Here is a 15,222-nt window from a genome sequence, read left to right as displayed (position 1 = left end):
GCAAAATATAGCTGTAGCGAACCGGCACAAAAGTAGCCTCCCGTAATACTCCCATTTTATTCAAAGGTAGAACGCTACTGACAACTCCAGGCTTCCACGCATGCTTGTTTACACCGAATACAAGCTGAAGTGCAAAACGAAAGTAGGCCTTACGTTTGCCTACTGCCCTATCAATGCAGATATTTCAAATAAAAACTAAAAGTATAAAACATATATCCTTGATTAGCCTATGTTGGGTTTTGTGGAAGAGAAAATGGACTGTTTTAGTAGTAGTATTAGGCAGTATGCAGTCAGATAGGTCACCATGGGCATATTTGGTTTAGCTATAGATGGATTCACAAATAAATAAATTAGCCTACATTTGGCAGGATACTTGATGTACAGGCTAAATGCAAATATGGCAATGTATTATATTATTTTACATTAACAAAATATAGGAAAATAGAACAGACTGAAAATAAAGTAGGCACTGATCTTTAAAATCCTGTTTCCTGTAGCCTAAATGTTGTCAGTCATTCTTAATGTGACTTAACTGACTGCGCCCAAATTTTTGTCTGTGCTCCTAAATTTTTTAACTTGGGAGCACAAGTGCTCCTGAAAAAAAATGTTAGTGTAGAGCCCTGCAAATAAGTTGTGTGTCAGTCGGCTGCTCTAATGGCAGTCCCTCTGAAGACTATAAAAAAAGATGAACACCACCAATTTTTTATTTTTTTGCCACCACTCTCACTTCTCCCTTGTTGTTCGTATTTGGCATCAACTCGGTGTGTGTGTGTGTGTGTGACCGCACCACAAGCGATGCTAATAGTTTCACATTACACACTCATCAGACCTCATTAGGTGTTCATCGATCTGACGAACAAAGTAAACAATGCTTGTTTCATGGAGGAGTTGTTTATTTTGTATCTGTCTTGCTGTGTACAAGGTGGTGGGTTTTTTTTTTTGTGGCAATGTCACACAAGCAAACCCAAAGACACAAACCAATGTTATAGCCTAGATTCACTTAATGGTGTGTGTGTGTGACACACATTCTCACTCACACTTTTAAGACACACACAAAACAGTATAAGATAACTGTTCTCATGGGACTTGGTATTCCCCTGCGCTGAAGATGTCTGACACTGCTGTGTTCCCAGTCGCAGCAGAGCCGAGAGAAGTGAAACTCCATCCTTTAGAACCCCCTCTCACGAAGAACAGGGAGGCAGAGAAGCAGGGAGAGGGAGGCAAAAATCCCTCAAAGGCGGCATTGTTGTCTAAATCCGAATCATAGTGTAACCACCCCCCCACCAACACACACACATACACATGCACACACCCACGCACTACAATCTGAAATGGAGGGATGACTTTCATTAACCAGAGTTTTGTCCAGTGGTCATGTGATTTTTGTGTGTGTGTGTTTGCACACCACACACCTTCATTTGCTATGGCCTCAGTGAATGTATGAGTCTCATTCATTCGTTCATTCATTAGGACTCTAGTGGTGCACGCACTCCAAACATGTGAGAAGTGAATCTGATCTGTAGCTCTTGTAGTTTGTTGCCGCACACCACAGGAAGGAGTCTGTTTTCAACATGTTCTGCTCAGGCCTTGACTTTCAAGTCCATTAACACTGCCGCACTGTTTTCGGAAGCTTTGGCCCAGAGTGCCAGTGTGACGGGCCACTAGGCCCTATTCATGGGTTTCATCAGGTCCCTTTCCACAGGTGTATTAATCAAGCACCACGAGTCTGCATTGATAATTAAGGTGCTTGATTTTATACACCTGTGGAAAGGGACCTGATGAAACCCATGAATACTCGTTTTCTCTGCTTGTCTTCAGGTGATTGAAGAGCTAACGAGCTGATGAGCTGCACCTGAGGGCAGGTGTTTCCAGTTAAAAGGCTGCTGCATCTCCCCTTAGGGGGGCCATTCTTACTTTGGGTTTTGGGACATGCAACATTGCACTCAGACACATTGCAAACACACAACATCCATGCTTTACTGATGACTGATTTTGACCCACCTTACACCGTTTGTTTGTATGTTATTTGGTTAGTTTGGTTAATAAATCTATATTTTAGATAAAGGTCCAACCTCTCGCCTTACCCCTAGGTCATAACATGGGGGCTCGTCTAAACAAATCTTTTATCTGTTGTTAGTCTACATTTAAGTCGCATATGTATTTTTATATTTGATTGTTCCTTGTTTGCTCCCTTTAGGTTTGCCTGCAATTTGTTTGCCTCCATGCCTTGCCTTGCTTGGGTGCAGGAGGGTAGTGAATTTGGTGCATGTAGCATATTCGTATTGGCAATTGGCATGTGTTCCTTTTGGTGTGGGAGTATAGTATGTTGGGATCACCTGGATGTGTCTGCTCAGGTGCAGAGCATCAGGTAGGCTAGTGCCGGAAATCCCACAGTTTGTCCTTTGGCGCCGGTAGGTGCAATAATTTGGTTAGCAGTCGTAGCACTTGATGTCTGCTTAGGTGCAGGCCAGCAGGTGTGATTTGGTTGGATTGCTGTTCGCGTAATCGTTCGGTCTAGTGTCGTAGTCTAGTGCGAGTTTTGGGTCTTAGGTTTTCGCATAGTAATGTTTGAATACCATTTTGGAAATGCGAGGTTTGTTCTTTGGTTTGCATTATTGGCTTGAGTGCCATTGTGCTAGAATCTTTATTTTGTCGGCTTTGTTAATGTTTGTGTGTTAGGGAATGTGCGACATATGTTTTTCCGTGACTTGCCACAGGCTGGTCTATGGTCATTGGAGCCGTATTAACCAAGTTTTGCCGACATTTGTCTCTGAAATAGGATTCATCACCTGTGTTTGAGTGCGTTGCACTTTTAAGGGGGGTGAGAGGTTGGTTGGATAGTTTACTTTAGATCATTCTGTTTTCTTCAGTTATTGGCTGAATTTGTAGGAGGTAAATGGCCTTTTTACTTATGTTGGTCTTAGCCTTTGTAGTTTTGTCTTGTGCCATTGCTTAAAAACATTGTTTGCCACTTTAATGTCCAGTGCTCTCAGTTTTCCCTGTTAGGCTTTAGTGGCGTTTCCCCTTTGGGTTGCGTCAAGGGGGGTTGTAGTGTTGTGGCAATGCGGTTCGTGTCAATCATCTTTGGGTGATTTGTCTCGGGAGCACGTCCGTGGGAATTTGTGGGGTTGCCTATTGCAGGTCGCTTTGCAAACCCGCTGGTTTAAGGTGCACAACAACCCGCCGCAAATCCACATGAAGACCTGGTGAGTTTAGCTAGCTTTGGGGCAACATAATTAGTGGGAAAACTTTTGGGGTTAGTTTTGCCTCATGATGGTTGAAGTTGTAAACACTGCCATTCTTTTGATTTGCAACTAGTTCATTCTGACTTTGTATTTTGAGCAATGGCACATGATTGAATTCTGACCTTAGGAATTTTCAATCATTAAATATTGTAATTGAATGTTTTCCATATTGGATGTGTTTTGGCCTGATTGGGATTCTGTTTTATGGGGGAGGGTGTGACGGGCCACTAGGCCCTATACTCGTTTTCTCTGCTTGTCTTCAGGTGATTGAAGAGCTAACGAGCTGATGAGCTGCACCTGAGGGCAGGTGTTTCCAGTTAAAAGGCTGCTGCATCTCCCCTTAGGAGGGCCATTCTTACTTTGGGTTTTGGGACATGCAACACTGTACTTAGACACATTGCAAACACACAACATCCATGCATTACTGATTACTGACTTTGACCCACCTCACACCGTTTGTTTGTTTGTTGTTTGGATAATAAATCCATATTTTAGATAAAGATCCAACCTCTCGACTCCCTCTTTTGTTGTGGCCTTACCCCTAGGTTAGAACACCAGCAATCTAGATCATTGTTGACAATTTTTGTATAGTTCTTTTTCTAGAAATGGAGATATAGCATCTTTTATGAAATTGTTTGCCTGTAGAGTTTCAAGCAAGTGACCTAGCGAGACTGCCACCTAGTGATAAACCCGTGAAAATAAATGGCCTGGTTTTGACCTGACGTGCATGCGTCACTGATTCGACCCAAAGCGGCAACCATCAAAAGCAGAGTTATGATAAAATGCCCAGATAAAATGTCCAGATAGTGTGTTTTAATGAGTTTTCGATCATCTATTTCAGTTCTATTAATCATCGAGTTCCCAAAGTTGCACAAGGTGTGTTAGAGTATCTATTTTCTGTCAATATAGCGTTTTTGGCTACGGTTAAAATCCATTATTTCTGAACCATTGCAGAAAGTGCCAATGTGTGAGCAGGAAGCTTTTAAAAGACTCTAAACGTGGCCACACTGTAGAGGGTACAAAGGTACATCTCCCACATAAGTGACTGTAAGCAGTAGACTACCTGCCACAGCCTCGGAGGGGTCACATGTGAAAGTTGTCAAGAAAAATGTTCCTGAGAAAAAAACCTTGAAAAAATGTGAAAAGATATGGTAACCTTACATGGATGAGGTTAACAAGTTATTGAGGCACAGTAATGACATTTTGAAAATCGTTCAAAAAGTTTTGAAAAAATATTATGGAACATCCATCTGCCACCATGTTTCATTTTTACAGGTCCTCTGGTCACCCAACTGCAGGCAGTATATGTACAGTTTACAGCACAATGCCAGAGCAAATGGTTTCTTGTTAAACTTAACATTTTTGTGTGTGTTTTAACCACCATAAAGTTTACCTTGGGTCAGTCCAGATTTCTGTTTGTGTGGTGATGGATTTTAACAATGCGTGTCGCTTCTATGGCTGTTTTTTAAGGAATCAAAGCCTGAACCACTAATGAGAAAATCTGTAACCACTGAAGTACAGAGGCACGAACTATCTCACTAAAACACCCTGTAGCACTCTCCACCTGCAACACTGGAGTCCATCTGCTTGCCCTGCTAGAAAGGATAGCATTTAACCCTTTGAAACCGATTGACGCAAAGTGCGTCAAAAAACACACCCTTTGTTACATTGCTCCGGAACTGTTCATCACGAGATGAAACCTTTATAGCGTGACAGAGCAGAAGTGGGACTTTCCAACGAGACTACGCACTTGTCTGTATGATCAAGTATGACCATGGAAAAAAAATCCTGAAATTAAATCAAATTGCATCATATTTACCTATGCACCCATTGCTCTCATTTGAATTACTCACAAACCTGTGATCGCATAGATATGGCAATATCAGATGAAAGAGGAGACACAGGGCTATCCATTGGTACCAAGTATATTGATCCTTTTGGGTTATAAAAACAGACAAAGTGACGGCAAAATAATAATGTCATGTACAAAAACCAACGCTGCACACCCATTACTTTTGTTTGAATTACTCGCGAACCCCTAATCGAATAGATATGCCACGCTTGTCAGATGAAAGAGGAGACCCAGAGCTATCATTTGATACCAAGTACATCCTTCTGGGTTATAAAACAGACGAAGTGACGGCAACTAGCTACTAGCTCGACTTACCCCACGTTTTTGTGTGTGTGTTTTCTCACATTGCATCCCAATTTGTTCGACAAAGAAACATCTTTTTTGCCTTTACTTTGTTCATGGCAATGCAGTAAGAAGATGTTGTAGAGAATCATAAGTGCACACACAGGCTAACACGCAAACCCGGGTCAAGTCAGGTCAGATCAGTTTGTGTCACAGATATGGAGCGCAGAAAGGTCATTTTTCAGCACTAAATTAAAAAAAAGGCATATTTTATAAGGTGCACACCACATGTCTGTAAATTGCTCAGCCCCAAAGTCCCCTTCCATCATGGTTCTTATATTGCCAGATTCAGGACAGTCTGGCCTACACATACATGAAAGTCATGTCAAGCTGGCAGCTTGCTGTGGTGAGATACATTTCAAAATGTAAGAATTGTATAATAACATTTCTGTGTTTGTATCAATCAAATCAATGTAAGCACTAATATATGAAATAATGGCAGATCTTGGTAGCCTAGACTGTGCTGAAGAAAATATAGCATGTGTAAATGACACTTACAATGACCAGGACAACTAGTGAGAATGGCCTAACCTAGAGTAGGGCTCATATTTTTCACATTTGCTCAGCCCCAGAGAATCCCTCCACCATGGCAATGATATTGCCAGATTCAGGACAGTCTGCCCTACATACACATGAAAGGCAAGACGAGTTGCCAGCTGCAGTGGTGAGATACATGTCAAAATATAAGAATTTTTATAATACGCTTTTTGTATTTTTTTAATTTAAAAATCAAAATTAAATCAATGCAAGTATTAATACATGAAATTGTGGCAGATTTAGGTAGCCTAGACTCTGCCGAAAAAAACCCCCAATATATAGCATGTGTTTATGGCACTTACAATGACCAGGATAAATGCTTCTAACTAAAGCTAATGAAAATGCCCTTAAAACAGTCTAGGGTTCTAAGGGTTAAAGGATGGACACCAGATAGAACAGGGATTTATGCACAGGACAAGATGATGCTGATTTAACCTTTAAACTTTTACCTTTAAACTTTGACTTATCACTATAACGATAATGGCCAAAAGTATTACTCTAACTAATATAATGGAACATGTCCACACATACACTATAACAATGACAACATGATTGTCAGGGTCACTTTCAGTTATCTTTATAGTTAGCATTCTTGGTGTGAACGGCTCTTTAGCCTACATGTTTCGCTGATTTCACCTTTTTTGACCTTTTCCGTTCCTAGGTGAAGGACCGGGGCCCGGAGGCGACGCGGCGCTTCTTCAACTGGTTCTACTGGAGCATCAACCTGGGCACCATCGCAGCGCTGGGCGGCATCGCCTACGTCCAGCAGAACGAGAGCTTCCCGATAGGCTACACGGTGCCCGTCGTGTGCCTGGGCGTCTCCTTCCTGGTGTTCCTGCTGGGCCGCGCCGTTTTCATCACCAAGCCGGCCGACGGCAGTGCCTTTACCGACATGTTCAAGATCCTGGGCTTCGCCTGCTGCTGGTCGAGCATGCCCAAAGAGCCCAGCTTACTCAGGTGAGCACACACACACACACACACACACACACACACACACCTGCACTCCAGTAGGTGGTGGGAATTGACAGACCGCTCCGAAGGAGATAAAAGGAGTTAAACACATACAAACATAGCCACACAAGTGTCTGACATTGGCAAAGGATATTTTTTTGACAAAAGGGAAGAACACACACACACACACACACTTGCACGCCATACTATAGAGAGACCAAAAGTAAAACTTTTTGACGCACAATCCGATTCACTTTAAGGTTACAAAAAAGCAGTCACTCAGAGGGTAGAAATTGTAGGGTTTTATTTTTATTCAGTGCTTTATTCAGCCTACCTCCTCTCCATCTATCCTGTGTATGTGTGTGTGTGAGACAGACAAAGAAGTGTGTGTGTGTGCGCGCGCGCGCATCTGCATCTGTCTGTCTGTGTGTGTGTGTGTGTGCATGCTGGTCTGTGTGTGTGCGTGCTGGTGTGTGTGCGTGCTGGTGTGTGTGCGTGCTGGTGTGTGTGTGTGTGCTGGTGTGTGTGTGTGCTGGTGTGTGTGTGTGTGCGTGCGTGCGTGTGCGTGCGTGCGTGCATGTGTGTGTGTGTGTGTGTGTGCAACCTGCAGCACTAAGGGCTTCAGCGCTCCTGTTGGGTGTCAGTGTGTACTTGCATGTGAGCAGGTTATCATTTGAAAAGTGGGCCACCTCTAGGCAACGTGTCTAGAGGTGGCTCTCTGATTCCCTCATATGGAAGGACAAAGCAGACTGTGATTTCAAATCATATGTTCTGATTAAAGGTTAACTGATTCAAATTCAAATAGAGAGGTTTGCAGCTGATAGAGGTTATTTATTGTAGCTTTCTCTCTCTCTCTCTCTCTGCTGTGAGGGCGACATCCATAAGAGGTGTGTTTTCATGTGCTGATGAAAGGTATGGAGACACAGCTCTGCTCCTTATTTGATGTGAGCTCCATGGGTTTACAAAGCAGAGAGAAATTGGCTACTATTTGTGTGTATGTGGGTATTTGTGTGTATGCTTGTCAAAAGATTAAAGACTGATTTCAGTGCATGAAAGCAGTACAGTTGTGTGTGTGTGTGTGTGTGTGTGTGTGTGTGTGTGTGTGTGTCTTCTCTATGCATGTGCCAGAATGTTGCATGGTCTGTGTGTGCAGATGATTCCAGATTAAAGAGCATCATTTGGCATGAACATGCACACACAAACAACTGAGAGTCCTGTGGAGTGTTATCCATAGAGTGTATGTGTAGTGTGTGTGGGTGTGTGTGTGTATTTATAAGAGGTGTATCTACTGACAGCTCCCTGCACTGAAACGAACCTCTGATCACACACACACACACACACACACTGCCTGTTCTCTTTCTGTGTGCGTTCCAGTTCCAGTTGTCTTTGAGAGAAAGCTACTCTTGAACGCAGTGCTGCTGCTTAGCTGCAGAGTACAGGGTTCCCCTCTCAAACCTGACACTCAATGCATTTCTCTTCAAGTCGCACCCCAAGCCTCCAAGCTTTCAGGAATTCCTTATTACAGAAGGATTTCACTTTTATCTCTGCCACACTTACTTTCTCTCTCACACACACACACACACACACACACACACACACACACACACACACACACACACACACACACACACACACACACACACACTTCTTTGTCTGTCTTTATCCCTTGCTCTGACTTTCACATTTTCCCCTTCATGTCTCCTTATACTTTCCTCCTTCTCTTTATCTATATTTTGCCCTAACCTTCACTCCAAACTTCTCTTTCTCTCTTCTGTTCTCTTTACTTTTCTTTCTTTCTTTCTTTCTTTCTTTCTCTCTCTCTCTCTCCTCTCTCTTCTTTCTCTCTCTCTCTCTCTCTCTCTCTCTCTCTCTCTCTCTCTCTCTCTCTCTCTCTCTCTCTCTCTCTCTCTCTCACCGTCTGTTGACAGGTAGATTAGAGGCTTTAGCGTGCAGCTCCCCGTGCCCGTACTGAAGGTTGAGTTGTAGAAGGCGTGAAGCGGACGAGGCTGAGAGGCTGATAATGAATTCCTCTCAGAGTCCAGGGGTTGAGGAGAGGTCAGCGTCTACTACACAGTGGGACTGACAGGCTACTGAAGCGCTCAGTTCGCGGAGCGTATGCTGCAATAATAATAATAATAATAATTATTATTATTATTATTATTATTATTATTATTATTATTATTATAGTTGAACTGGCTACACCAGATGTGATAGCAGTGTGATCGAAATAATCGAAAACAATTAGACCGGTCTTCTAAAACTATTTGTAGGCTCCGTGAACTAAATGCTTCAGTTCCGTACCTGGTGTAGCTTGCCTGTCATGCAACAATGTTACTTCAGGTTCTGTATTAACTGATTTTTCTGTTAAGAGAAAAACAAAATACGATTACCCCAAATGCTCCAAACATTCCGAACCATCCAAATCTCTGGATGTGATAAATAATGAATTCCCGCCAATTTTTTGTTATTGGTAATCTCAGTAAACAATGAGCATTCATAAAATATGAACAAATTGTGGAACAAAAATGAGGTGAGATTTGCTCCTTAACACGTTGTGCATCAGGCCCAGTGTTGCTGTGTGTTTCTCAACAGCCATCTCTTCAGGTGTTTCAGCAGCTGGGGGTTCAACACACAGAACCCACCCTTTTTCACTCTCTGTTTCTCCACTGTGAAAGCATCATCACTTATGGATGTGTGTGTGTGTGTGTGGGGGGAGGGAGATTAATCGATTGTACTTTTTCTGACACACACACACATCAGCAACACCTCTCCTTGCATGATAACTCCTATAAATCACACTGCATACGTGCTGTGGCTGTGCAGGCCATAATAGTCTAGATGCACCATGGGAACTGTCATGGTAATGCCATGGAAATGCATTGACTGAGAAGCAGAGCAGATCATTATTTATTTTGAGTGAGTGGTTTCTGTCACAGGGATGGCATTGTAATGAGGGGGACTGTTACATTATGCTGTGAAAAAATCATAGCACAATATCAATCTATACCCTTGAGTGTCAAACGTGGTGTTGAGGAGAATCGATATTGGATATTGGTCATCAAAGTTTTTATCTAGTCTATCTCCTCGCCTATTGGCACGCATCATGATACAACTCAAGCCTGCAAAGTACAAAGACTACTACTGATGGCTACATCTAGGATTTAATGTCTAGCTGTAAAATATGTCCCTTCTCTCTTGCCGTAGGCCTAAGCCCACGTTGTTGGATGGAGCAAAGGTGACCTATGGAGGAAAGTTCCCAGAGGAGAAGGTGGATGAAGTGAAATCCCTCGCCAAGATACTTCCTGTTTTCCTGGCTCTCATCCCCTACTGGACTGTCTACTTCCAGGTCAGTGGCTGCGTCCCTTTTAAAGCCTGATGACTGTTATTTCCAGCGGCTGGCTCTCTCAAACCCCCTGATTAGCATTTGCTTCCAGGTCACTGGTTGTCGTCATAGCCACAACCTCTCTTGAGCTGTGCTCACACGGTCTAGTCCAAAGACTTTCGGAACCTCACTATTTTCACAGCATCTGTAAACACAGGGGAAAAAAGAAAAAAACACAACAATTTATTTACTTATCTAGCAGCCTATTGCATATGTTTACATTGTATCTATCTGTACGTATAGTATGTAATAAAGAAAAGAAAACATTGAAGGCTGAACATCGAGGGTTTTTTACCACAATACCAACCCCACTCTGATCACAATGTATAATCAGGTGCTAGAGAGACTGAAGGGCTCAACATGCTTGCGTCAACTCCACGGCGTAGCTACGCCGTCACTCCTACGGCGTCGTAAGAGTTTTATGGTTCTGCGTTGGGTTGCTTTGCATCACAGTGCATTTCACCGCCATAACGCTCGGTATCGCCTGTGTCTGCTTTGCTCACCACCGAAACAATAGACTGTATGACCGAAACGGTACTCAGAAAGGCAAACCCCATAGACTGTCGTGCCAAAATATTAATCTTATTTGTTAGGCCTTTTCTTGCTTAGATTTTGTACAAAGTATCGAGAAATAGACACAGTAAAATCCATTAACCTAGTTACTGTAACCAGCAAATCTGAGGTTATTTGCGAGGTGTCTGCCAGCCAGTTTAAGTTATGGTAGCAAGCGAACTTTAGCACAACTGCCCACAAAGTACTGCTTGCTGGCAAAGTGCTAATTTCAAAATGTTACTGACATATAGACACTTTACAAACGGATAACCCCGTCATTGTAACCAAAGTATGTCTGAGTTTATTTGCAAGGCTTATGACCGTGAACTACTGTAGCATGTTGCTAACTCCCCACAGTAGGATGCTTGAAACACAGACTATCAACACACAGGGCGAGTTGACCAATCACAGTTCTTGCGATCTGCTTCGCGTCAACGCGGAGTTACAATTTTTGGTTACACTTTACTTGACAGTGTCGTCATAAGAGTGACATGACACTGTCATGAACAAGTCATAAATGTTTATGACATAACGCTTCTGTTATTAAGTGACATTCAGGTTTTTGTCATAACAAGTTAGGGTTAGGTTTCAGGTTAGGGTTAGGTTTAGAGTTATGGTTAGGGTTGGGGTTAGGATTAGGGTTAGGGGTAGGTTTCATGTGTCATGACAGTGTCATATCACTCTTATGTCGATACTGTCACAGTAAAGTGTTACCCAATTTTTTGGTGGTGCACGTCGAGCTACGGCAGAGGGGTCGGAGAAGGGTTTTGCGGCAACACAGAGGGGTCTGCGGGGGTACGCCGTCGATTCTACGCAGAAGCATAAAATAGGCTTAACCCTTAAAGGAGTACCGTCACACCGGTGTGACGGGAATGTTGGGAAATGAACGTTCTAAAGAATATCTGGGTTCATTGAATTCAATATAGGATTTTAGAACCTTCAATTGTTGCGGAACTTAGAATGTTCAAAAACCTACACCTTTAAGGCTTAACTCATTGAGTGCCAAAAACGTAATATTACGTTTTTCCTTCCCATGCGTCGAGTGCCAAAAACGTAATATTACGTTTTTAGCTTTTTTTTTTAATGACGAAACTAGACACTCTAACACACCTTATATGTGATTTTGGGAACTCTGTGATGAATGGAAATGAAATATATGAAAACTCATGAAAACGCAAGATCTGGACATTTTATCTGGACGTTTGATCTTAACTCGGCTTTTGATGGTTGCCGCTTTGTTTCGAATCAGTCACTGATTAGCCTATCAGTGACATTCACGCCAGGTCAAAATCAGGTAATTTATTTTTGTGGGTTTATCACTAGGTGGCAGGTCTCGTTAGATCTCTTCCCAGAAACTTTGCAGGCAACACTTCTCAGGTGCTGAAGGGAGAAATGAAAAAGTCGAAGAAAAAGATATTGCAGCAGGTGCGTTTTCACCAGACAACGCTGGATGAGTCCACCTTTCTACTAAGACAAGATGACTCCGACCACGACAGGTCAAAAACATTACAAGGAGTGACTGAACACCGTGCTGAGGAGGGAGTTCCATCTTCACCACGAGCTGGGCCTAGCGGAGTGGGTGGTAGGCCGAGTCGCGCTTGCATGAGGGCACGCCCTTGCCAGAGTGCCGAATATGTCGGTGATAGAATTTTCCCAAAACAGCTTGGCATTCAATGAGTTAAGGAAGAGAAGTTAATGTGCCAGTGTGTTGTGTAACAGTGGTCAGTGGCAGATCATCATCACTGAGTTCACATGACTTGGCTTGGACATTCAGTCCAGCACAACCAGCAGTGTTTTATATGGGCATCTCTAGCAGTGTCCGTTGCGTGGCATCAAGCGGACAGTCCTAGACAGGACCACGAGCGGATGAGTTATGTAAGCGTTGGCAGATCGAAATGAGCCCAAGTGCCTTTAATAAAGTAGAAAGGTCAAGTTCTTTTTATGAGCTCCAGGCTTCATAAAATCTTTGCTCTCCTTACCTGGGATGGAGTTACCATGGTGACAGCATAAAAAAAGAAGACACTTTCTTTCATGTCGAGCACATGGCCTTTCATCTCTACTCAATAGATCAATAACGAGTCTATCTATACATGTGTTTCCACATGTAGCTGAACTCAAGAACTGTTGCTGGCACTCTAGGACAAAGCTCCCGAAAACAGCTTGGCATTCAATGAGTTAATACCTGCAGATGTTTTATGTGAATGGGTGTGTATGTGTGTGCACGTTAAGTGTAAAGCACTTGTGTGTAATGTAGCCATGTGTCTTTTTTCAGATGCAGACCACATACTACCTGCAGGGGCTGCACCTGAAGATCCCCACCACGGCCAGCTCCACCAACAGCTCCAGCTCTCACCAGGTGGGTGGTGTGATGACATGGCGTTGCCTGATTGGTCAAATGGGTGCAAGAGCAGATGACGATTGGTCAAATAAACAGAAGAGTCAGGGGGAAGTAAAACAGTGATGAGATGGATGGGGAAAGACTGATAAAGAAATGCAACGATATTTCCTCTCTCCTCCTACCTCTGTCAAATATGGTAACAGTCCAAAGTCCAACCCAGGAGTGAAATGCAGCCCCCTACCGGGTTTTAAATGCCCTGCAACATCTTTCGTAAAAATATGATGAGACTGCATTTTGTACAAGTCATTGTATTTCTGACAGCTCTTAGTAATTATGGGATTAATCCAGGAGGTATATGGATTCAAAGTAAAACTGAGTGATAATGGCTAATACCGGTGAATTATTTTGTAAAGTCAACAGTCAGTCTTGCATACTGGAACATTTAAGATTAAAGAGAATGCATTGACCATGTAAAACTAGACCAAGAGCTGGCCCTCAGGTATTTTCACAAGACCTAATCTGACCCCCGTCAAAGTTTGACTGAGTTCCAGGTAGGATGTACGTAGACTACAGGTAGGATGTAGACTACCTCCTAATGGTTCAGCTTCACATTGTTAAACATCTCTCCACCTCAGGCCTGTTTTGTGTTTGCAGAAACACCTTGACACTTGAAGAATAGCTGTATAAATCAATTAAGAGGATTGATGGATTGTGGGAAGGAAATGACAAGTTTATGAATAGCTTTCCCCAATTTTCTCGCTAAAGATGAGGTTTTGTTGGGATGCGTGTAATGACTGACTGTGTGCTCTGCAAATGTTGCTTAATACTGTAGATGGAGTTCTGAGTGGGTGAGTTTGTGGATGGATTTACAGGCAGGCTACACCGGGCACATAACTGAAGTGCTACGTTGGTATAGCGTCTGCTGATGGCTGGAATGACTGATAATGACTGACTTGGCTCTATTATTCTGTAAAGCGCATTATTTTTATTTATTTTATTTATTGGTTTATTTGATGGGGACCATGCATATTAAAGAAGCCCTATGCAGGTCTGGTTATTCCTTTGCTGTTTCTGGGTTTTCGCCTGATTTGGGCTCGCATTTTTCACGACATAGCTCCCCCTGCAGCTTCGGTAGCAAATGACTGCTACACTAAACCCCCACTAGCTAGCGAGGTAGCGATCAAGAAACCAAGCTAAACACATACAGGGCTCACAATAAAACGGTCGAGCAAACACATTGTTCAAGAGACTATCAAACCACATTACAAAAACGAAGTTCAGGCTACTTACAATTTCAACAGCAACAAAGCCAAGTCGGAGTCCGTTTTGCAGTCTTCTTAGAAACTACAATCTGACTACAGTACATTTTCGAGACGCGATTGGATATTTCCGCTGAGTCACATCCGGATTTGTTCGGGACGGGACCAGAAAGTTGCATATTCGTTTTTTCCGCGGAGAAGCACTAGGGGGAGACGAAGCACCCACCAAACGACCCAAAAAGTGTTGTAGAACCATCAGAACGACTCTCAACCTGCATAATTAAGGTCATTTTTGCTAAAATTGTTGCATAGGGCTTCTTTAATGAACATTGTGTAAAAAACACCATGTAAATATGCCAGAATTAGTCAAAATAACTATTTTTCATCTGCAGTCCTAGGCAGGTGACAGGACAAAACATATAGATAGCCAGCAGTCATACAGCACTCACACACTGTAAAATTAAACACATAATGGTGACATATGCATTAACAGAATAAGCAAAACAAAACAAAACAGAAATACAAGCTTTGAGCGGCATTCTGTGTATGAAAGGTGCTATTCAAATAAAGCTTATTATTACAGCACATGTGATAGTGGCGCATATGTAAAAAAAAAAAATGTGCGTGTGTTTTGTGCCTGCGTCAGTCCCTTGGGATTTGTTGCTTGTCCATAGCAGTAGCATCAGCTGCGCCAAGTGATCAGCTGGCACCGCACTCCCCGACGCCAGCATGTCTGTTGCATCTGGTGCTGTATCTATTCCTCT

The 15,222-nt window shown here is 42.8% G+C and overlaps 1 protein-coding gene across 1 annotated transcript in view; it reads left to right on the top strand.

Annotated features, from left to right (window-relative positions):
- The window catches only part of slc15a4 (solute carrier family 15 member 4), a 58,405-nt gene that overhangs the window by 4,200 nt on the left and 38,983 nt on the right, over window positions 1-15,222 (top strand). The window contains exons 3-5 of the mRNA XM_042099916.1: window positions 6,638-6,933; window positions 10,132-10,273; window positions 13,134-13,217. Coding sequence (XP_041955850.1) covers window positions 6,638-6,933; window positions 10,132-10,273; window positions 13,134-13,217 — 522 coding nt within the window. The remainder of the gene's footprint in view (window positions 1-6,637; window positions 6,934-10,131; window positions 10,274-13,133; window positions 13,218-15,222) is intronic.

Source organism: Alosa sapidissima, chromosome 8 (genome assembly GCF_018492685.1).
Source record: "Alosa sapidissima isolate fAloSap1 chromosome 8, fAloSap1.pri, whole genome shotgun sequence".
In the NCBI taxonomy this organism is placed as follows: domain Eukaryota; kingdom Metazoa; phylum Chordata; class Actinopteri; order Clupeiformes; family Clupeidae; genus Alosa; species Alosa sapidissima.
The sequence above is the reverse complement of the archived record's forward strand: the minus strand, read 5'-3'. Positions and strand labels throughout refer to the sequence as shown.